Source organism: Podarcis filfolensis (assembly GCF_964270895.1).
Source record: "Podarcis filfolensis genome assembly, chromosome: Z".
NCBI classification, from domain to species: domain Eukaryota; kingdom Metazoa; phylum Chordata; class Lepidosauria; order Squamata; family Lacertidae; genus Podarcis; species Podarcis filfolensis.
The window spans coordinates 29,548,796-29,563,887 of NC_139617.1; the positions used below are offsets into that span (position 1 = coordinate 29,548,796).

Consider the following 15,092-nt stretch of genomic DNA (forward strand, 5'->3'; position numbering starts at 1 on the left):
GCACAAAAGGAGGTCTGAATGAGACCTCACTCCAAACTGGAAAGTTCCAACACTGCAACCCTTTCTCATAGGGAGCTCTTGCATTAAAAGCATTGTGAAACCTGCCCTTTCTGAAATAACTGAAAACAACCTCTACTTCTTCACCCCAAGCAATTCATCCTGGTCTTGCTAAGCAAGTGAAGAGTGAAGAGTTTTTATACAGCTGTTGCTAAAATGAAAATGTGCATGTAAGAACTAACCATCCTGGTAAGCAGTTCCTTCCCATTCCTTTTCATAAAACGCACCATGGGGCTGAATGCTAAAAGGCCAAGAGGCTTTGTTTGCAAACGTAACCTGGATAGTATCTCCGACTTCAGCTTTGATCACTGGTCCTGCAGGGAGAAAGACAGGAATCATAGGTCATAGAAATGTAGAGCTGGAAGGGACCTAGTCCAACCCCATGCAATGCAGGAATCACAACTAAAGCTGGTCTGTAAGTTTGCCCCCTCTGTGAGCCATTTTGTTTTCAAACAGCATGAGCATGCCTTATTTCCACTGAACACTGCATGCAGAAAGCACCTATTTACGAGAATTCTAGCATAGCTAAATATCAGTATTGTGCAAGAGCTCTATATCAGGGGTCAGCAACCAAAGGCCCATGGGCCGGAAGCAGCCCGCAGAGGTCGTTTGACTGGCCCACGAGCTGCTCCCAAACCAAGCTGCCCGCTTGCGCGCTGTGCTAAACCGGCACAGCGTGGGGCGGGGACTTGCTTCTGTGGCACCGGAAATCACGTCTAAGCAGACACCAAAAATCGCGGGTGTGTATGCGATCTGACCCACAGAGGGATCTCCCCGGGACCGATCCAGCCCAGGCAAGATAAACCTTGCTGACCCCTGCTCTATATTAAAAGGCAAAAAAGGAAACGTGTGCCCCAAAATAGCACAGGCCTCCATAAGAACATAAGCAGAGCCTACTGGATCAGGCCAACAGCCCACCTAGTCCAGCATCCTGTTCTCACAGTGATCAACCAGAAGTCTCTTTTGGGAAAACCGCAAACAGAACCTGGGGCAAGAGTACTCTTCCCGCCTGCGGCTTCCAGCAATGGACGCAGAAGCATTCACTGTATCTGGCCATGGAGGCAGAGCATAGCCATCATGGCTAGCAGACATTCATAGCCGTCTTCTCCTCCGTGAGTTTGTCTAATCTTCTTTTAAAACCATCTTAGTTAGTAGCCATTACCACCTACATTTTGCCCATAGTGAAACATGGTAACTAGGAGCTGGCAACATTTCCTGTTTTGCACTTGCACATTTCTGGTTAAAAAACCCCAAACTTTTAAAAAGGTGTTCATGCACAGCTACAGAAATACCTCCATGCATGCCCAGAACAGGCAACGGTAGTAGAAGACAGGAGAATAATGACTGGGGGTAGGGGCCAGAAAACATTGTATCAGAAACTATCTATTGCTGTGTGGACAGGAACCAGCAGAATGCATTTGAAAAATCTAAGATTAAAAAAAACAGTGTGTATTGATAGTCAATCATGTACACAGAAAAAATTAGATTTTGTTTGCAACAAAATATGGGAGCCCCTGCATTGATTGTACCCAGATTGTGGGACTCTGCCTGCCTAGGGAGGGTGGACTGATTCCTCCTTGGTGGTTTTCCACTGCCTTGTGAATACCATTCTTTTCCTAGTAGGCATTTCATCTTTGGGAATGCTCTTGTTCTTTAGGTTTTTGTAACAGTGCACTGGCTTTTGAATAACTATCCCTGTTTCCCACCCAGATCATAAAATATTTATACTTGATGTGAGCAGCATTGAGTGTCTCTGTTAAGACAGAAAGAGGGAGTTACAAATCTTCCAGATAAATAGATAAAACTTCCCACCGTGCCTCTCAAAATGTAACAAGTCATAGCCCATATATCTGGCTGGGCAGGAAAGTTAATTTTGATGTATTACCAAGTATTCCGAGATGCTTTTCTTCTTTTGTCCTCCCCTTCTCCACCTGAAAAGTTCCATCCATGTATTCAGTGTATTGGACCTTCCAGTATGTTCCCCCAATCCTAGTGGAATTCTGCTTGAAAAACTGCTCTGAAGAACTAAACACAAAGAAGCAAACATGTGATTCTAGGAAGCAACAACAACCAAATCTTTAGATTTTGCAGCTTTTGTTGTTGCTTCTGCAAATCCAGCTGCATCAGCCAAGATCTACAGTAGCTTTCATGCTGAACTATGCAAGAGACTTGGCAAAATAAGACTGTTTTCATCATTAACGCTGTCTTTTTAGGGAGGTGGGAAGGATGTTTATGTGTCACATATAAAGGCTGATAGTGCAGGTGGGTGAGAAAAAGTCCAGCTAATTGCCTTTGGGGAGAAGGGCCAGAGAGGCTCAGTAGCAGAGCATCTTCTTAGCAAACAGAAAGTCCCAGGTTCAATTGGCATCTCCAGGTGGGTCAGGGGAAAACTCATGTCTGAGATGATAGAAAGCCTCTCCCGCCAATCAGTGTAGACCACACTGAGGTCTCATCCACACTTATGCTTGTTCCTTGCCTAGAAAGCATGAGTCTGAATGGTTTTCTGCTTGTCCGGCACTTTCCAGCCACAGGTCCAAGAGGTTTTGCCTTTGCTCTGCTGCTTTCCCCTTGAAAATCTGTTCTTCAGCACTAAATTGGAACAAAAGGCAAACCACAGAAAACCCAAGTACTATTTGTTCTGAGATAGGGCTAAAGACTGGGTTTCTCCAGGGGAAAGCAGCTGGGCGAACAGAGGTGTGGCTAAGCCCTAAATTAGATGGACCAATAGTTTGACTCCATGAAAGTTGGGTTCCTAGGAAGTAGGGAGCATTTCCCCTTTGCTAGTCAGCTCAGGCCAGAGGTGGATAATGTCATAAGAACATAAGAAAAGCCTGCTGAATCAGGCCCTGTGAGATCTTGCAAGAACCAGTGGGGGCTGCCTAAGCAAGGCAGAGAGCTGAAAACTCTCTTCGTGAAGGGAAAACCTGGTGCTAAAAGAGCTTTAAAGCTCTCTGCCTTGCTTGCATTTAAACTGTGGAATTTTAGCCAGTGGTCCTTCAGCTGTGTGTGGTTGAAATGGTGCAAGTTAAATGTGGATTAGAGGTGATCGTGCTGTTTATAAGCAGCTAAAATCAAGGTGGCCTTGGGTGGTGTTGACAGAGCACTGTGTGTACCAATTACAGATAGGTAGCCATGTTGGTCTGCCATAGTCAAAACAAAAAAAATTTTTTCCTGCCAGTAGCACCTTAAAGACCAACTAAGTTAGTTCTTGGTATGAGCTTTCGTGTGCATGCACACTTCTTCAGATACCAAAATGTGTACCAAGTGATCCAAAAGTAAGACAATTAAGAGAAGTAGCTCTCACCCAAATCAAGACTGAGGTAGGGAGGCTCATTCAGAACCCCCAGCTTTAAATGAAGGAGCCGAGATACACAGCTGTAAATGTTTTCCTTTTTTTAAGGGAAATTCCCTTATTCTGAATAGGATTCCTCGCAAGAAAAGGGAAAAGTTGACAGCTATGGCCAGATAAAGGGCAGCTGGCAGATGGGATGAGAAAGCTCAACTGTTCAGTAATCTTAAAACACTATCAAAAAAGCAACTGCAGAGCAGCCCCACTGTCCTCAAGGACACAAAGCTGTTGCTTTGTAAACATGTACCCAGTGTTCTGTTTCTCAAGGAAGCATAATCCATCCTGTTATTTCATTAAAAAAACACTATACCCAGGTCTATAATGCAGAAAGGTTGCAGCATCTGGGCCAAGTAAGAGGTGACATGATAGAAGATTATAAAATTATGCATGGCCTGTGGAAAGTGAAGAGAGAGAAGTTTTTATCCTCCTCTCACAATTTAACACTAGAACTGGCTGACATCAATGAAGGAGAATGTTGGGAGACTCAGGACAGATAAGGACTTCTTCACACAACTGATAACTACCAGCCAGGATAACTATGCTGTGTTTTCAGCTGGAGGCTGCTATGCTCCTGAATCCCAGTTGCTGGAAACTACAGGAAAGTGAGCTTGTGCTCAGGTCCTGCCTGCAGGTTTCCCTTTGAGGCATCTGGTCAGAATAGTATGCTGGACTAGAAGGGCCGCTGGCCTGATCCAAAAGGCTCCTCTAATGTTTTGATGACCTACCTCCCAACCTTGGGACACAGGGAATTAAAAGGGATAGGGAGCTCTCGGGATCTGCAGAAGACTACAATTCCCATGATTAGGGGTTTGGGGTATTATCACCATTATTTTTATTTAGTTATTATTAGACTTCTATCCTGCCCTTCCTCCCAAAGGAGCCCAGGTGTTTATCCACTTGCTGCTATTTCTAATTGCAGGAGGGAGGTGGACTAGCCGACAAATTTCTGCCTTGTTATCAAACAGACCACAGGTGGACCAACTGCTACGGTTAACCATTTTTAAGCTGCTTTATATTTGCTGTAAAGGTAAAGGGTAAAGGGGACCCCTGACCGTTAGGTCCAGTCGTGGCGAGATGGTTGTGGTGCTCATCTCGCTCTATAGGCTGAGGGAGCCGGCATACAGCTTCCAGGTCATGTGGCCAGCATGGCTAAGCCACTTCTGGCAAACCAGAGCAGCGCACAGAAATGCTGTTTACCTTCCCACCAGAGCAGTACCTATTTATCTACCTGCACTTGACATGCTTTCAAACTGCTAGGTTGGCAGGAGCAGGGACCGAGCAACGGGAGCTCACCCCGTTGCGGGGATTCAAACTGCCGACCTTCTGATCGGCAAGCCCTAGGCTCTGTGGTTTAGACCACAGCGCCACTTGCGTCCCATATATTTGCTGTATGAGTACCCAAATTCAAAACCTGACCTACCACATTATAAAGAAGCTTGGTTCAAAAAATATTTAGGATTCTTGGGGCAATGTGCCACACTGTAGCGCCTTGAAAAGTGCAGGTTTGGCTACTCTGTTGAAAAGTTAAAGTCTCCTGTGCGATGGGGACCCCCTTTCAGCACTGTGTAAATGCATTCTCAAGCAGAGCAGGAAATCCACAAATAAAATCCCCCTTACCTGTTTGGCTGCAGCAGGCTTTCCCCAGTGCCCAGGTCTAACCCTGAGGGTCCGTAATTCCACTGAACTTCCTTTGCCGCTATGTAGTATTTGCGAAGTTTCCCTTTCAGGGCAGGCTCTGGATTCTGATAGGAGCAGTTCCTGACTTCATAGAGAGCCTCCATCCCAGCTGTAGGAAGCACAACAGAGCACAACACACTCAGACTGGCCTGCTTGTCAAAACAGCCTGCAGGTTGGGAGTGATGGAGGCAGGGGAGGCCAGGAGCAGCCCAACAGTCAGATCCTGTTCCCCACCACAGATTCAACTTCCAAACTCTATTTCACTTTAAAAAACATTTTTTTGTAGTCTATATACACAAGGGAAGAAGCATAAAGAAATACAGTATGATCACATCTTGAGAGTGATCAACATGCACAATTTCATCCTTAAAAGGTTGAACCCAGGCTGGCTGAAACTGTGCAAATTAAATGCATACAAGGCAGAGAGCTTAAAAGCACCTTTTGAGCTGTGCTTTCCTAGTGCAGAAAAAGTGTCTAACCTCTCAGACTTGCCTGCTGGGCTCAGGGATACTCTTGGGAGACCTTGTGGGAACTCAGATGGACCCACAAGATCTCAGAAGAGCCTCCTAGAACACAGTTAGCAAGGCAGAAAGCTTAAATGCTCCCTGCCTTGCTTGTGGGGCAATGTCCATTTGGTGCACCAGCTCTAGAAGGTAAGATTGTTCATGCAGGGGCCATTCCAAGGGGGTGGTTAGAGCATACATATTTTTGCATATACACGCCACCCCTGGAACGTGACCCCTGTGCAAGATGCAAACATGCTGTACTCATAATGTTTACAGCAGGTCAAAAGAAGCATTAGGTGGAACACTACCATTAAACTTACTGTTCCAAAACATTACTAATTTTTCCCACCAAAGGCTGGTTTACATATATTCTTTTGTAGTAGATTAACTTAATCATAGTTATTAGAGACCAATTTTTCTCAATTCGTTCATATGTAGTAAGAGATATGCAGCTTTCATGCTTTGTCCTGTATGAAAAATCCATCCTTGTACCCTTAGTGATTGCTGGCAGCACACATATATTCCTATCTTGGCTCCCACACCCACACAACACTTAAAACTTACCTTATCTAGATAAAGGTCCATGTTTTAAAGTGCTGCGTTCGAGGTCCCCCCATCCTTTTTTTGTCCTGCGTTTTCCACAGGAAAACCCACTCTTTACAGAAGAATCAGAGCAAACAGCAAATCTGCAGAAAACCCAATCACTCTGATAAAGGGTGGGTTTTACTGGGAAATATGCCAGGGCAAAAGAAGTAAAAAAAGTTTTAAAAAGTGCCTGGACGTGGCGCTTTAAAGAGTGGACCTGTGCCCAGAAAACACAGAACGAAAGGTAAGCATGGATGAGCCCTCTCTGCTCAATTGTTCCTGAAGGTATGATTCCCAAAAACGACTGCATGGCATATACCTAGATCAGGTTACACATTACACAGTTCAGGAATTCGAAGAGGAGTTCTGAAGTACATGGTTGGGCAGAAGCTAATATGGTGTCTCAGCCCTGGCTACAGTCTAGTTGAGCTGGAGTCCTATGTCTAAGAATGTAAAAAAAAAAAAAAAGCCTGCTGGATCAGGCCAGTGGCCCACCTAGTCTAGCATCCTGTTCTCAGTGTGGCCAGCCAGATGTCTACAGGAAGCCTGCAAGCAGGATTCAAGCACAAGAGCCCTCTCTCTCCCTGTGGTTTCCAGCAACTGGTATTCATAAGCATTTACTGCCTCCAACCACAGAGGCAGAGCATAGCCAGCCTATCAGCTATCAATAGCCCTCTCCTACTCCATGAATTTGTCCAATCCACTTTAAAAGCCGTCTAGGGTGGTGGACAACACTGCCTCCATCGCTATCTGGTGATGAGAGCTGTAGCCGAAAACATCTGGAGAATTCCGGGGATGGCTGGCCTATTTACATCATCTGTGAAAAAGAAAATATTGATCCAGCCAGCCATATGCCTGATGTTATGTACTGAGCTGAATCCTAGAACAATAGGATCCAGAATGCAGTGGTCTGATTGGTCCACAGGAGCCACCCAATCCAGCTCCAGGTGGAAGTGAATCAGCGACCTGATTGGCCTGCAGGAGCAGCCAATCAGGCTTCTGTATGAAGTGAATCCGCAACCTGATTGGCCTACAGGAGCAGCCCAGAATTAGCCAATCATGTGGGGCCCATTATGTAAATAATGTATATATAGCTAGAAGTTTTGGGGAAAGTTTCATCATTGCTACTACAAGCTGAATAAAGAGCATGAAATTCACACTCGACTCTGAGTATATTTCACCCACTTTCTGTTGTCATGGGCAAGGAATTCAGCAAAGAACTAGTGATCACAGTTGCAAGGGGAACTCAGTCTGGGAGACTGCCTTACCTTGCAGGTGATCATGGACCGCGCAGTTCAGCAGCCATTTCCCAATGTGGCGAGGGATCATTTCTGCTGCCACAAAAGTGGCTGGGAAGAGGCTGGCCACATCAGTCCTGTGGCCCCGGACAATCAGGGTCTGTCCATGGAAGAAGACGGTGTGGATATCAATCTCATTGCCCATCCCAAAAAGATGCCATGACACATGATCCCCAGCACACATGGTCATCTTGGGGAGGTTCCCAAACACGTAACCATTAATTGCTGCAGAAATAGAGATCAAGATGTTAACATGAAAATGGGGTTTCGTATCAGTGTGTGGGTGTACATATATGTAGCATCCTATATTCATAAAAATGTAAGGCTGTTACTGTACAACTGGAGAATTTACAGTGCCTCATCACAATCCTGGATTTGCATAAAGTCAGGGTGAGAGAAGGGCAGTTTAAAATGGTGGTTTCAAAGAACAGCAGAGGTTTGAATAAAGCAAAGACAGAGGTCCACAGGTTCAATGTATCCTGTTAATATGTACATAATTTAAATACCTTCCGCCTACTTTTTTTTTTTTTGGTAATGCTCCAATATTAATAGATTTGCTTAATTTTCCTTCTGTTTTGCAGTTTGGAGGCACATTGTGACTCGCCAATGGTTGTGTAACTCCTGTGAAGTTGTATAACTGAGTGGTTTGGGTTGTGTTGTTTCCCAATACAGCGTTCCTAGACTCACATTTGCTTTCATAAAGTATTAGGCATGAGTTTCCCTATGGCAGTACCCATATGAGAGAGCTAGTTGTACATGTGAAAGAATGAAAGCTGTGGCTGAACAGGCTAGGGTGGAAGGTTATCAGAATGGCCTGTCCACATGATATTCATTCACTGGTGCTCCAGTGGCAAACCTGTGGACGAGATACAGTTGCTAAGGATGATGAGAGATCCCACTTGCCACCCTTGTATTGTGTTCCCTACTGTCAAGTCACGAGAAGTGACTAACACATTCCTCCACTCTCAGAGGCTTGGGGAGGGGTATCCCAGGGGGAGGGGGCCTTGTAAGCTGCAGGACTCCCTCCTCACAGAGGCTCCCCTGGCACTTTACTATACAACTTCCAGAGGATGCTGAAGACACCTCTTTATCTGACACCTGAGGCGTATATTTTTTAGGAGTCACTTTATTTTTATGATTGTAAGTTGTTTCAAACTGTTTTCAGTGTTGTTTCAATGTTGTAACATGCCTTGGGAACTTAGGGTGAAGGGAAGACAATCCATCAGTCAGTCAGTCAGTCAGTCATTTTAATCAGTTATAATTCTTTCAGTGTTTGGCAGCCCTGAAGTTAATACATCTCTGTTCTGTATGATCTCTGAGTTTATTTGATCCAGAGAGGGTGTGTTACAGCTGTCCCTACCTGGATATAAACAGAGGTCAAGAAAAGGTCCTGCCCAACTGCACTCACCATGCATCTTGTTGCTCTCCCTGAACCCCTCGTCTTCCTCATCAACAGTGCTTGGATCTCCGCAGAAGGAGGCAATGTTTTGATCCAGGTGCCAGCTCTCATTCTCGTCAACCACGCTGAACATCAGAAAGAAATCGAGGTCCGCGTCATGCCGCCTTTGAGAAATGCTCTTCAGAGTCCCTGGGCCAGGAGAAGATAGGAGTGAATGGAAGGAGCCAGGAGGCCTGATGCTGTAGGGGGAGCATGCTGGATTTCTTCCTACTTTCAAGAAAACCCACCTCTCTTAGCCCTGAGGGAACACACACTTTTGCTCTCAAAGCAAGTCTGGCGAAGGACTGTGGGGCTGGCTTCACACAGTGGTGAGCAGTGTCCCTCCTCCAGGCAGCAAGTGCCACCATTTAGTGCAAATCCACTTCATACATTTAAATCACATTCAGTTGAGAGCCAGCGTGATGGCCACTCTAACTGGAGGAAAGTGGCAGGGCAAATGGAACTGTGGCCGAGCCCTGATATCTTGCCACCTCTGTATGAGTTCAAAAACCAATAACACCCAAACAAGAAAATAAAACAACATATTATATATATTTTTCCTAAAACAAGGCCTATGGGCCTTGCTTCTTTCATTTCCAGTTCTGCAAATGGCATGTTACAACCGCTGACCTCTTTCTTTCATTTAAACTGCCAGGCTGAATATGGTCTAGAAGCTTGTTTCAGTCAGTTTAAACCTGAAGTGAGGAACAATTCAGGAAAGGTACTTGTGGCCTATTGCACTGTTTGTGATATAATTTCAAAAATAAGCTATGAACCTAAGCAATCTTTTCCCAAGGGCAGCCTTACCTTCTCTACATATCAGCAGCGGCCCAATTAAGCCAGTGGCAATGTCTTTTGCTGCATCAACATGAGAATGATAGATCCATGTTAAACAGGCTGGGTCATCATCTGTTGGGCCATGATCCTCAGGAACAGTCCAAGTATATGTGTGGTTCCTGCCTGGGGGGATGGCATCATCCTTCTTAAGGTCTTGGGAAGAGGACTCATCAGGATATAGGGATCCTGGAAAAATTGAGAAATTGCAGTATCCATTCAGTACAATTTCCATTTAATACAGTTGCATTAGCCTTGAGAAGAGCCTGCTGGATCTGGCCGTGGCCCATTTGGTCCAGCATCCTGTTCTCACAGTGGCTGATCAGACGCCTCTTCTGGGAAACTCACAAGCAGGATTCGAGTGCAAGAGCACCCTCCGCTTTGGCGATTTCCAGCAACTGGTATTCAGAGCACAGCCATCATGGCTAGAAGCTACTGGCAGCCTAATCTTCCATGGATAGTACTGTTGCACACAACCCCAACTTCTGAGTTTCAAGAGACTGCAGGGGTGCCAGTACTTAGCCAGGGTTCAGTTCCATTGGAATGAAAATAAACAGACTGCGTTGATAGGATATTTGTTTTTATTTACACATATATACAATCTGAGCATGGGATGGAGGGGCTCACATCGCAGCATTAACACTCCAACCTATAACAGTATACTTTGAGAACTTCCATTTTGACAGCAGCCTCTCAAACTTAACACCCCACTATGAATTGCTTTTAAATCATCCAAGGATTAGAGAGCCAGTGGTTATAGTGTCTGACTAGGACCTAGGAGACCACGGCTCAAATCCCACTCAGCCCAAAAGCTCACTGGATCACCTTGGGCCAGTCATTGCATCCCATGTACACCTTGAGCTCCCTGGAAAAAAGGTGGAGTAGAAATGCAATAAATAAATATATAGATAAATAAAAGCATCATATGCAACATGCCAACTCATGTAGAAACATCCACGAAAGCAGAGGTGAGAGGAAACTTGTTTATTATTATGTATTCAATTTATATCAATTTTAGCTCTTTATCAAAATATTTACCTTCTGAGTCCTTCTTGTAGAAGACACCATGAGGGTGAATGGTGAATGGTCGCCTTCCAAAATTCTTCAGGTGTACGATGATGGTGTCACCCACTTCGGCTCGTATGATGGGCCCAAGGAATCCCAGCCAGGAGGGTTTGGGTATTTCTGATGTGTACGTCTCATCTAAGTATTGCTTATACACAGATTTCCTATAGATGCTGCCAATTCTGTTCTCGGCAGGCTGGAGAAAGCTAGAGGCTATCCTGAAAAGGAAGGGGGAACAACAATGACAATATTGGTAGCAATTTTCATATGTGCTGATACATCTCTCCTGCTATCTGTATGCACAGCTGGTTGTTTTTAAGGCAAGGCAGAGAGAAGAAAATATGTGTTTTATTTGTTTATTATTAGTCATTTTATCTTGCCCTGGGACACGGGTGGTGCTGTGGGTTAAACCACTGAGCCTAGGCCTTGCCGATCAGAAGGTCGGTGGTTCGAATCCCCGTAACGGGGTGAGGTCCCATTGTTCGGTCCCAGCTCCTGCCAACCTAGCAGTTCGAAAGCACGTCAAAGTGCAAGTAGATAAATAGGTACCGCTCCAGCGGGAAGGTAAACAGTGTTTCCGTGCGCTGCTCTGGTTCGCCATGTCATGCTGGCCACATGACCCAGAAGCTGTATGCCGGCTCCCTTGGCCAATAGTGAGATGAGCACCGCAACCCCAAAGTCAGCCACGACCGAACCTAATGGTCAGGGGTCCATTTACCTTTTATCTTGCCCAGAGCAACCCAGAGTGGCTTACAACCACCCAACCAAAAAAACCAACATAAATACATTAAAACCAAGAGGGAAAAGAAATACAGTGGTACCTCAGGTTAAGTACTTAATTCGTTCTGGAGGTCCGTACTTAACCTGAAACTGTTCTTAACCTGAAGCACCACTTTAGCTAATGGGGCCTCCTGTTGCTGCTGCGCCGCCAGGGCACAATTTCTGTTCTCATCCTGAAGCAAAGCTCTTAACCCGAGGTACTATTTCTGGGTTAGTGGAGTCTGTAACCTGAAGTGTATGTAATCTGGAGCGTATGTAACCTGAGGTACCACTGTATATTTAAAACATCCCACCCACTTTTAAAAACGGGTTTAGTACAGCAGTTCCCAGACTGGATGGTACCTTCCCCAGGCGCGGGGGGGGGGGGGTGGGATTCCTAGTTGACACTAAGAGACAAGGAGTTGGCAGGGAGGCAATGGAGGTAGAAATGGCTATCAAACTTTGAAAAGTTGGCATCACTGGATCAAGTTTATCAGTTTTGTTGAATCACTCAAACTAAAAAGGTTTAATTGGGTTTTAAATAAATGTGCAATTAATGAAACTAAACCATTGGTTTAATAAATCCTGAGTATGTTCTTGTTCTGCTTAAGAAACTCAGGTGTGCTTTACTACATCAGATTAGCAAGAATTCTGCTCTGGCAGGTTACTAGGTAAAGGTAAAGGGACCGCTGACCGTTAAGTCCAGTCGTGGCCGACTCTGGTGTTGCGGCGCTCATCTTGCTTTGCCGGCTGAGGGAGCCGGCGTTTGTCCACAGACAGCTTCCGGGTCATGTGGCTGGCATGACTAAGCCGCTTCTGGCGAACCAGAGCAGCGCATGGAAACGCTGTATACCTTCCCGCCGGAGTGGTACCTATTTATCTGCTTGCACTTTGACGTGCTTTCTAACTGCTAGGTGGGCAGGAGCAGGGACCGAGCAACGGGAGCTCACCCCGTCACGGGAATTCGAACCGCCAACCTTCTGACTGGCAAGCCCTAGGCTCAGTGGTTTAGACCACAGCGCCACCCACGTCCCTTTTATCAAAGTTAAAGCAACCAGTGGGAGTCCTAAGTCCAGCCAAGCAGTGACGTGCTTTTTATCTCTATTTGAAGGTGAGAGGTGCACAGCCATTAATATGCACAGCAACATCTTGGGAGGGGTGTTTCCAGCTACCCCACCCTTTGCCCTTGGAAACTGCTGCAGGAGATGGGCTGTGAGCAACATCATGGGAGGGGTGTTTATTAGGACTAAGGTGAAAGTGTGAAGCTACCTTATTATGCTTCGGGTGATGCATGCTGTTTAAGGAATCTTGTTATATGTATAGTATTAGAATTTGGTTTTTTTGATATGTTATTATATTTGCTGTTGTTTTACTATATTATTGGTTTTTGCAGTGCTTGTTCGAAATGCATCTGTTTCTTTGTTGCAAGCCACTTTTAGCATGGGGTGTGTGTGTGTGTGCGCGCGCGCGCAAAAGCAGGATACAAATAAAATGAATGAATGAATGTCAGACTATGGAGATTTTGAGTATTGGATGCAGAGGGTAGGGTGGGGGGTAGTTTATGATGATTCCAGACAAGTGGGGAGAGGACAGAGGTGAAACCATCTCCCTCCCCCGTGGGAAAGGCAATCTCTTGTATCTTTTACTGATACAGAAAATTGAATTCTAGTAGATACAATTTCTCTCTGTCCCTTGCATAACAACCTACACCAGCCAAAAGTCCTGTATACCAATGTTCAGAAGTGCAGCCATTCTCTAAGTTGTCTAAAACATACACGTACCTGAAGAGTGGTTGGACATGTACAACTCGTTCACACTTCAAGATGTTGGACTCCCAACTTCTATCAACCCCAGCCAGCAGGGTGCCCCTTGAACCAGCTGTGCAAATGCTTGAATTGATTTTTTTATATACCGTATTTTTCGCCCTTTGGGACGCACCTTTCCCCCTCCAAAAATGAAGGGGAAATGTGTGTGCGTCCTATGGGGCGAATGCAGGCTTTCGCTGAAGCCTGGAGAGCGAGAGGCGTCGGTGCGCACCGACCCCTCTCGCTCTCCAGGCTTCAGGAAGCTATCCGCAAGCCTGTGGAGCCTGGCGGGAGTTCCCGCGGGCTCACAAGGCTTGCGGGCAGCAGCCTGCAGCCCGAAGCACGGGGCGCCCTCCGGAGGATGCCCCGTGCTTCGCGCAGGTGTCCGCAAGCCTTGCAAGCCCGGCGGGAGTTGCTGCGGGGCTCGCAAGGCTTGCGGATAGCAGCCTGTTCTGGGGGTGGGGTCGGGGGAAGCTTGGGCTTCCCCCGCCCCAGCCCCATGGCTGGGGGGGAATATATTTTTTTTATTCATCCCCCCCCCCAAAACGAGGTGCGCCCTATGGGCCAGTGTGCCCTATAGGGCGAAAAATACGGTATAAAAAAGGGAACTGAAAAAAATCCAGAATTACATTGCTTTTGGGGTGTGTGTGTTAATCTCCTTTAATATTTTCACAGATAGCTTCAGGGAGGTTATTTTTGGGCTAGACCAGTGGCTCCCAAAGTGAGCAACACCAGGATGGGGGTTCCCTGAGGGGCATGGGGATGGCAAGGGGGTGTTGCAGCCTAAATGTCTATCAGGCTTTGAAAAGCTGGTATCACTGGATCAAGTTAGTCAATTTTGTTGAAATAATTAAATTGAATAGTTTTAATCAAATTTTGAATAAATGCAATTATTTATTACTGTTTTGAATTTGGAGTTTCGGCACCCACTTTTCAAGCAGGGAAACTCAATCTGCTGGCAAACATTGGACAGAAGATATTGTCCCCCTCAACTCTTAAATGTCATGGCAGTGGCATCAGTGCTACACACAGAAATGTCTGTTTGTGCGTGTGTGTGTGGGGGGGGGGCAGCATTGCCAATAAACCACCAGAGCAGAACTTACAGATGCCTCATTATTGCTGCAATACATGACTGATTTCCCATCACCTTCAGGTTATTTGGGTACATAGGTTTGACCAGCCTTTCTCAACCTGGGACCTTCCAGACATCTTGGACTCCAACTCCCATCAGCCCCAGCCAGCATGGCCAACGGTCAGAGATGATGGAAACTGTATCCAGCATCTGAAGAGTCATGGGTTAAATCACATCCTGGTATTTTGTATGTTACACTACTGAAGCTTGGTAATTCTCCTGTTTCTTAGGTAACGTGGCATTAACCATTAAACCAACCAAGACCAGATACATATCAAGAATGTATTATCTTCCATTATTTTTATATGAAACTCTGAAGTGGCTAGAGTTAACTAAGTTATTAAGCCAGGACCTAGTAAACCAAGAAATGAAGCTCACATATCATTTGCTATGCTTTGTCCTGTGATGGTGTTCTTCCCCAAGGGAGCATAGTTCCAGTCCACTTCACAGATGCCCAGGTAGTAGACTCTGGTGGCACCTTCAGCCAAGACATGAACAAGGAGGTGGAGGTGGAATGCAGTGTGCCATGTTTGTTTACAGGACAACATATCAGCTCTTGGAAGGTCAGTTCAGGTGTCGAGATCTTC

General features: G+C 45.8%; 1 protein-coding gene across 3 annotated transcripts in view; it reads right to left on the reverse strand.

Annotated features, from left to right (window-relative positions):
• Nucleotides 1-15,092, reverse strand: part of HEPH (hephaestin) — a 54,031-nt gene that overhangs the window by 31,165 nt on the left and 7,774 nt on the right. For 2 of the 3 annotated variants that reach the window (XM_083596276.1, XM_083596275.1), the window contains exons 2-9: nucleotides 14,884-15,088; nucleotides 10,783-11,027; nucleotides 9,718-9,933; nucleotides 8,881-9,060; nucleotides 7,443-7,697; nucleotides 5,024-5,192; nucleotides 1,943-2,082; nucleotides 240-371 (exon numbers count right to left, since the gene is read on the reverse strand). In XM_083596276.1, the coding sequence (XP_083452402.1) occupies nucleotides 240-371; nucleotides 1,943-2,082; nucleotides 5,024-5,192; nucleotides 7,443-7,697; nucleotides 8,881-9,060; nucleotides 9,718-9,933; nucleotides 10,783-11,027; nucleotides 14,884-15,053 (1,507 nt within the window). In that variant the 5' untranslated portion in view covers nucleotides 15,054-15,088. The remainder of the gene's footprint in view (nucleotides 1-239; nucleotides 372-1,942; nucleotides 2,083-5,023; nucleotides 5,193-7,442; nucleotides 7,698-8,880; nucleotides 9,061-9,717; nucleotides 9,934-10,782; nucleotides 11,028-14,883; nucleotides 15,089-15,092) is intronic. The other variant, XM_083596277.1, reaches the window with a different exon arrangement.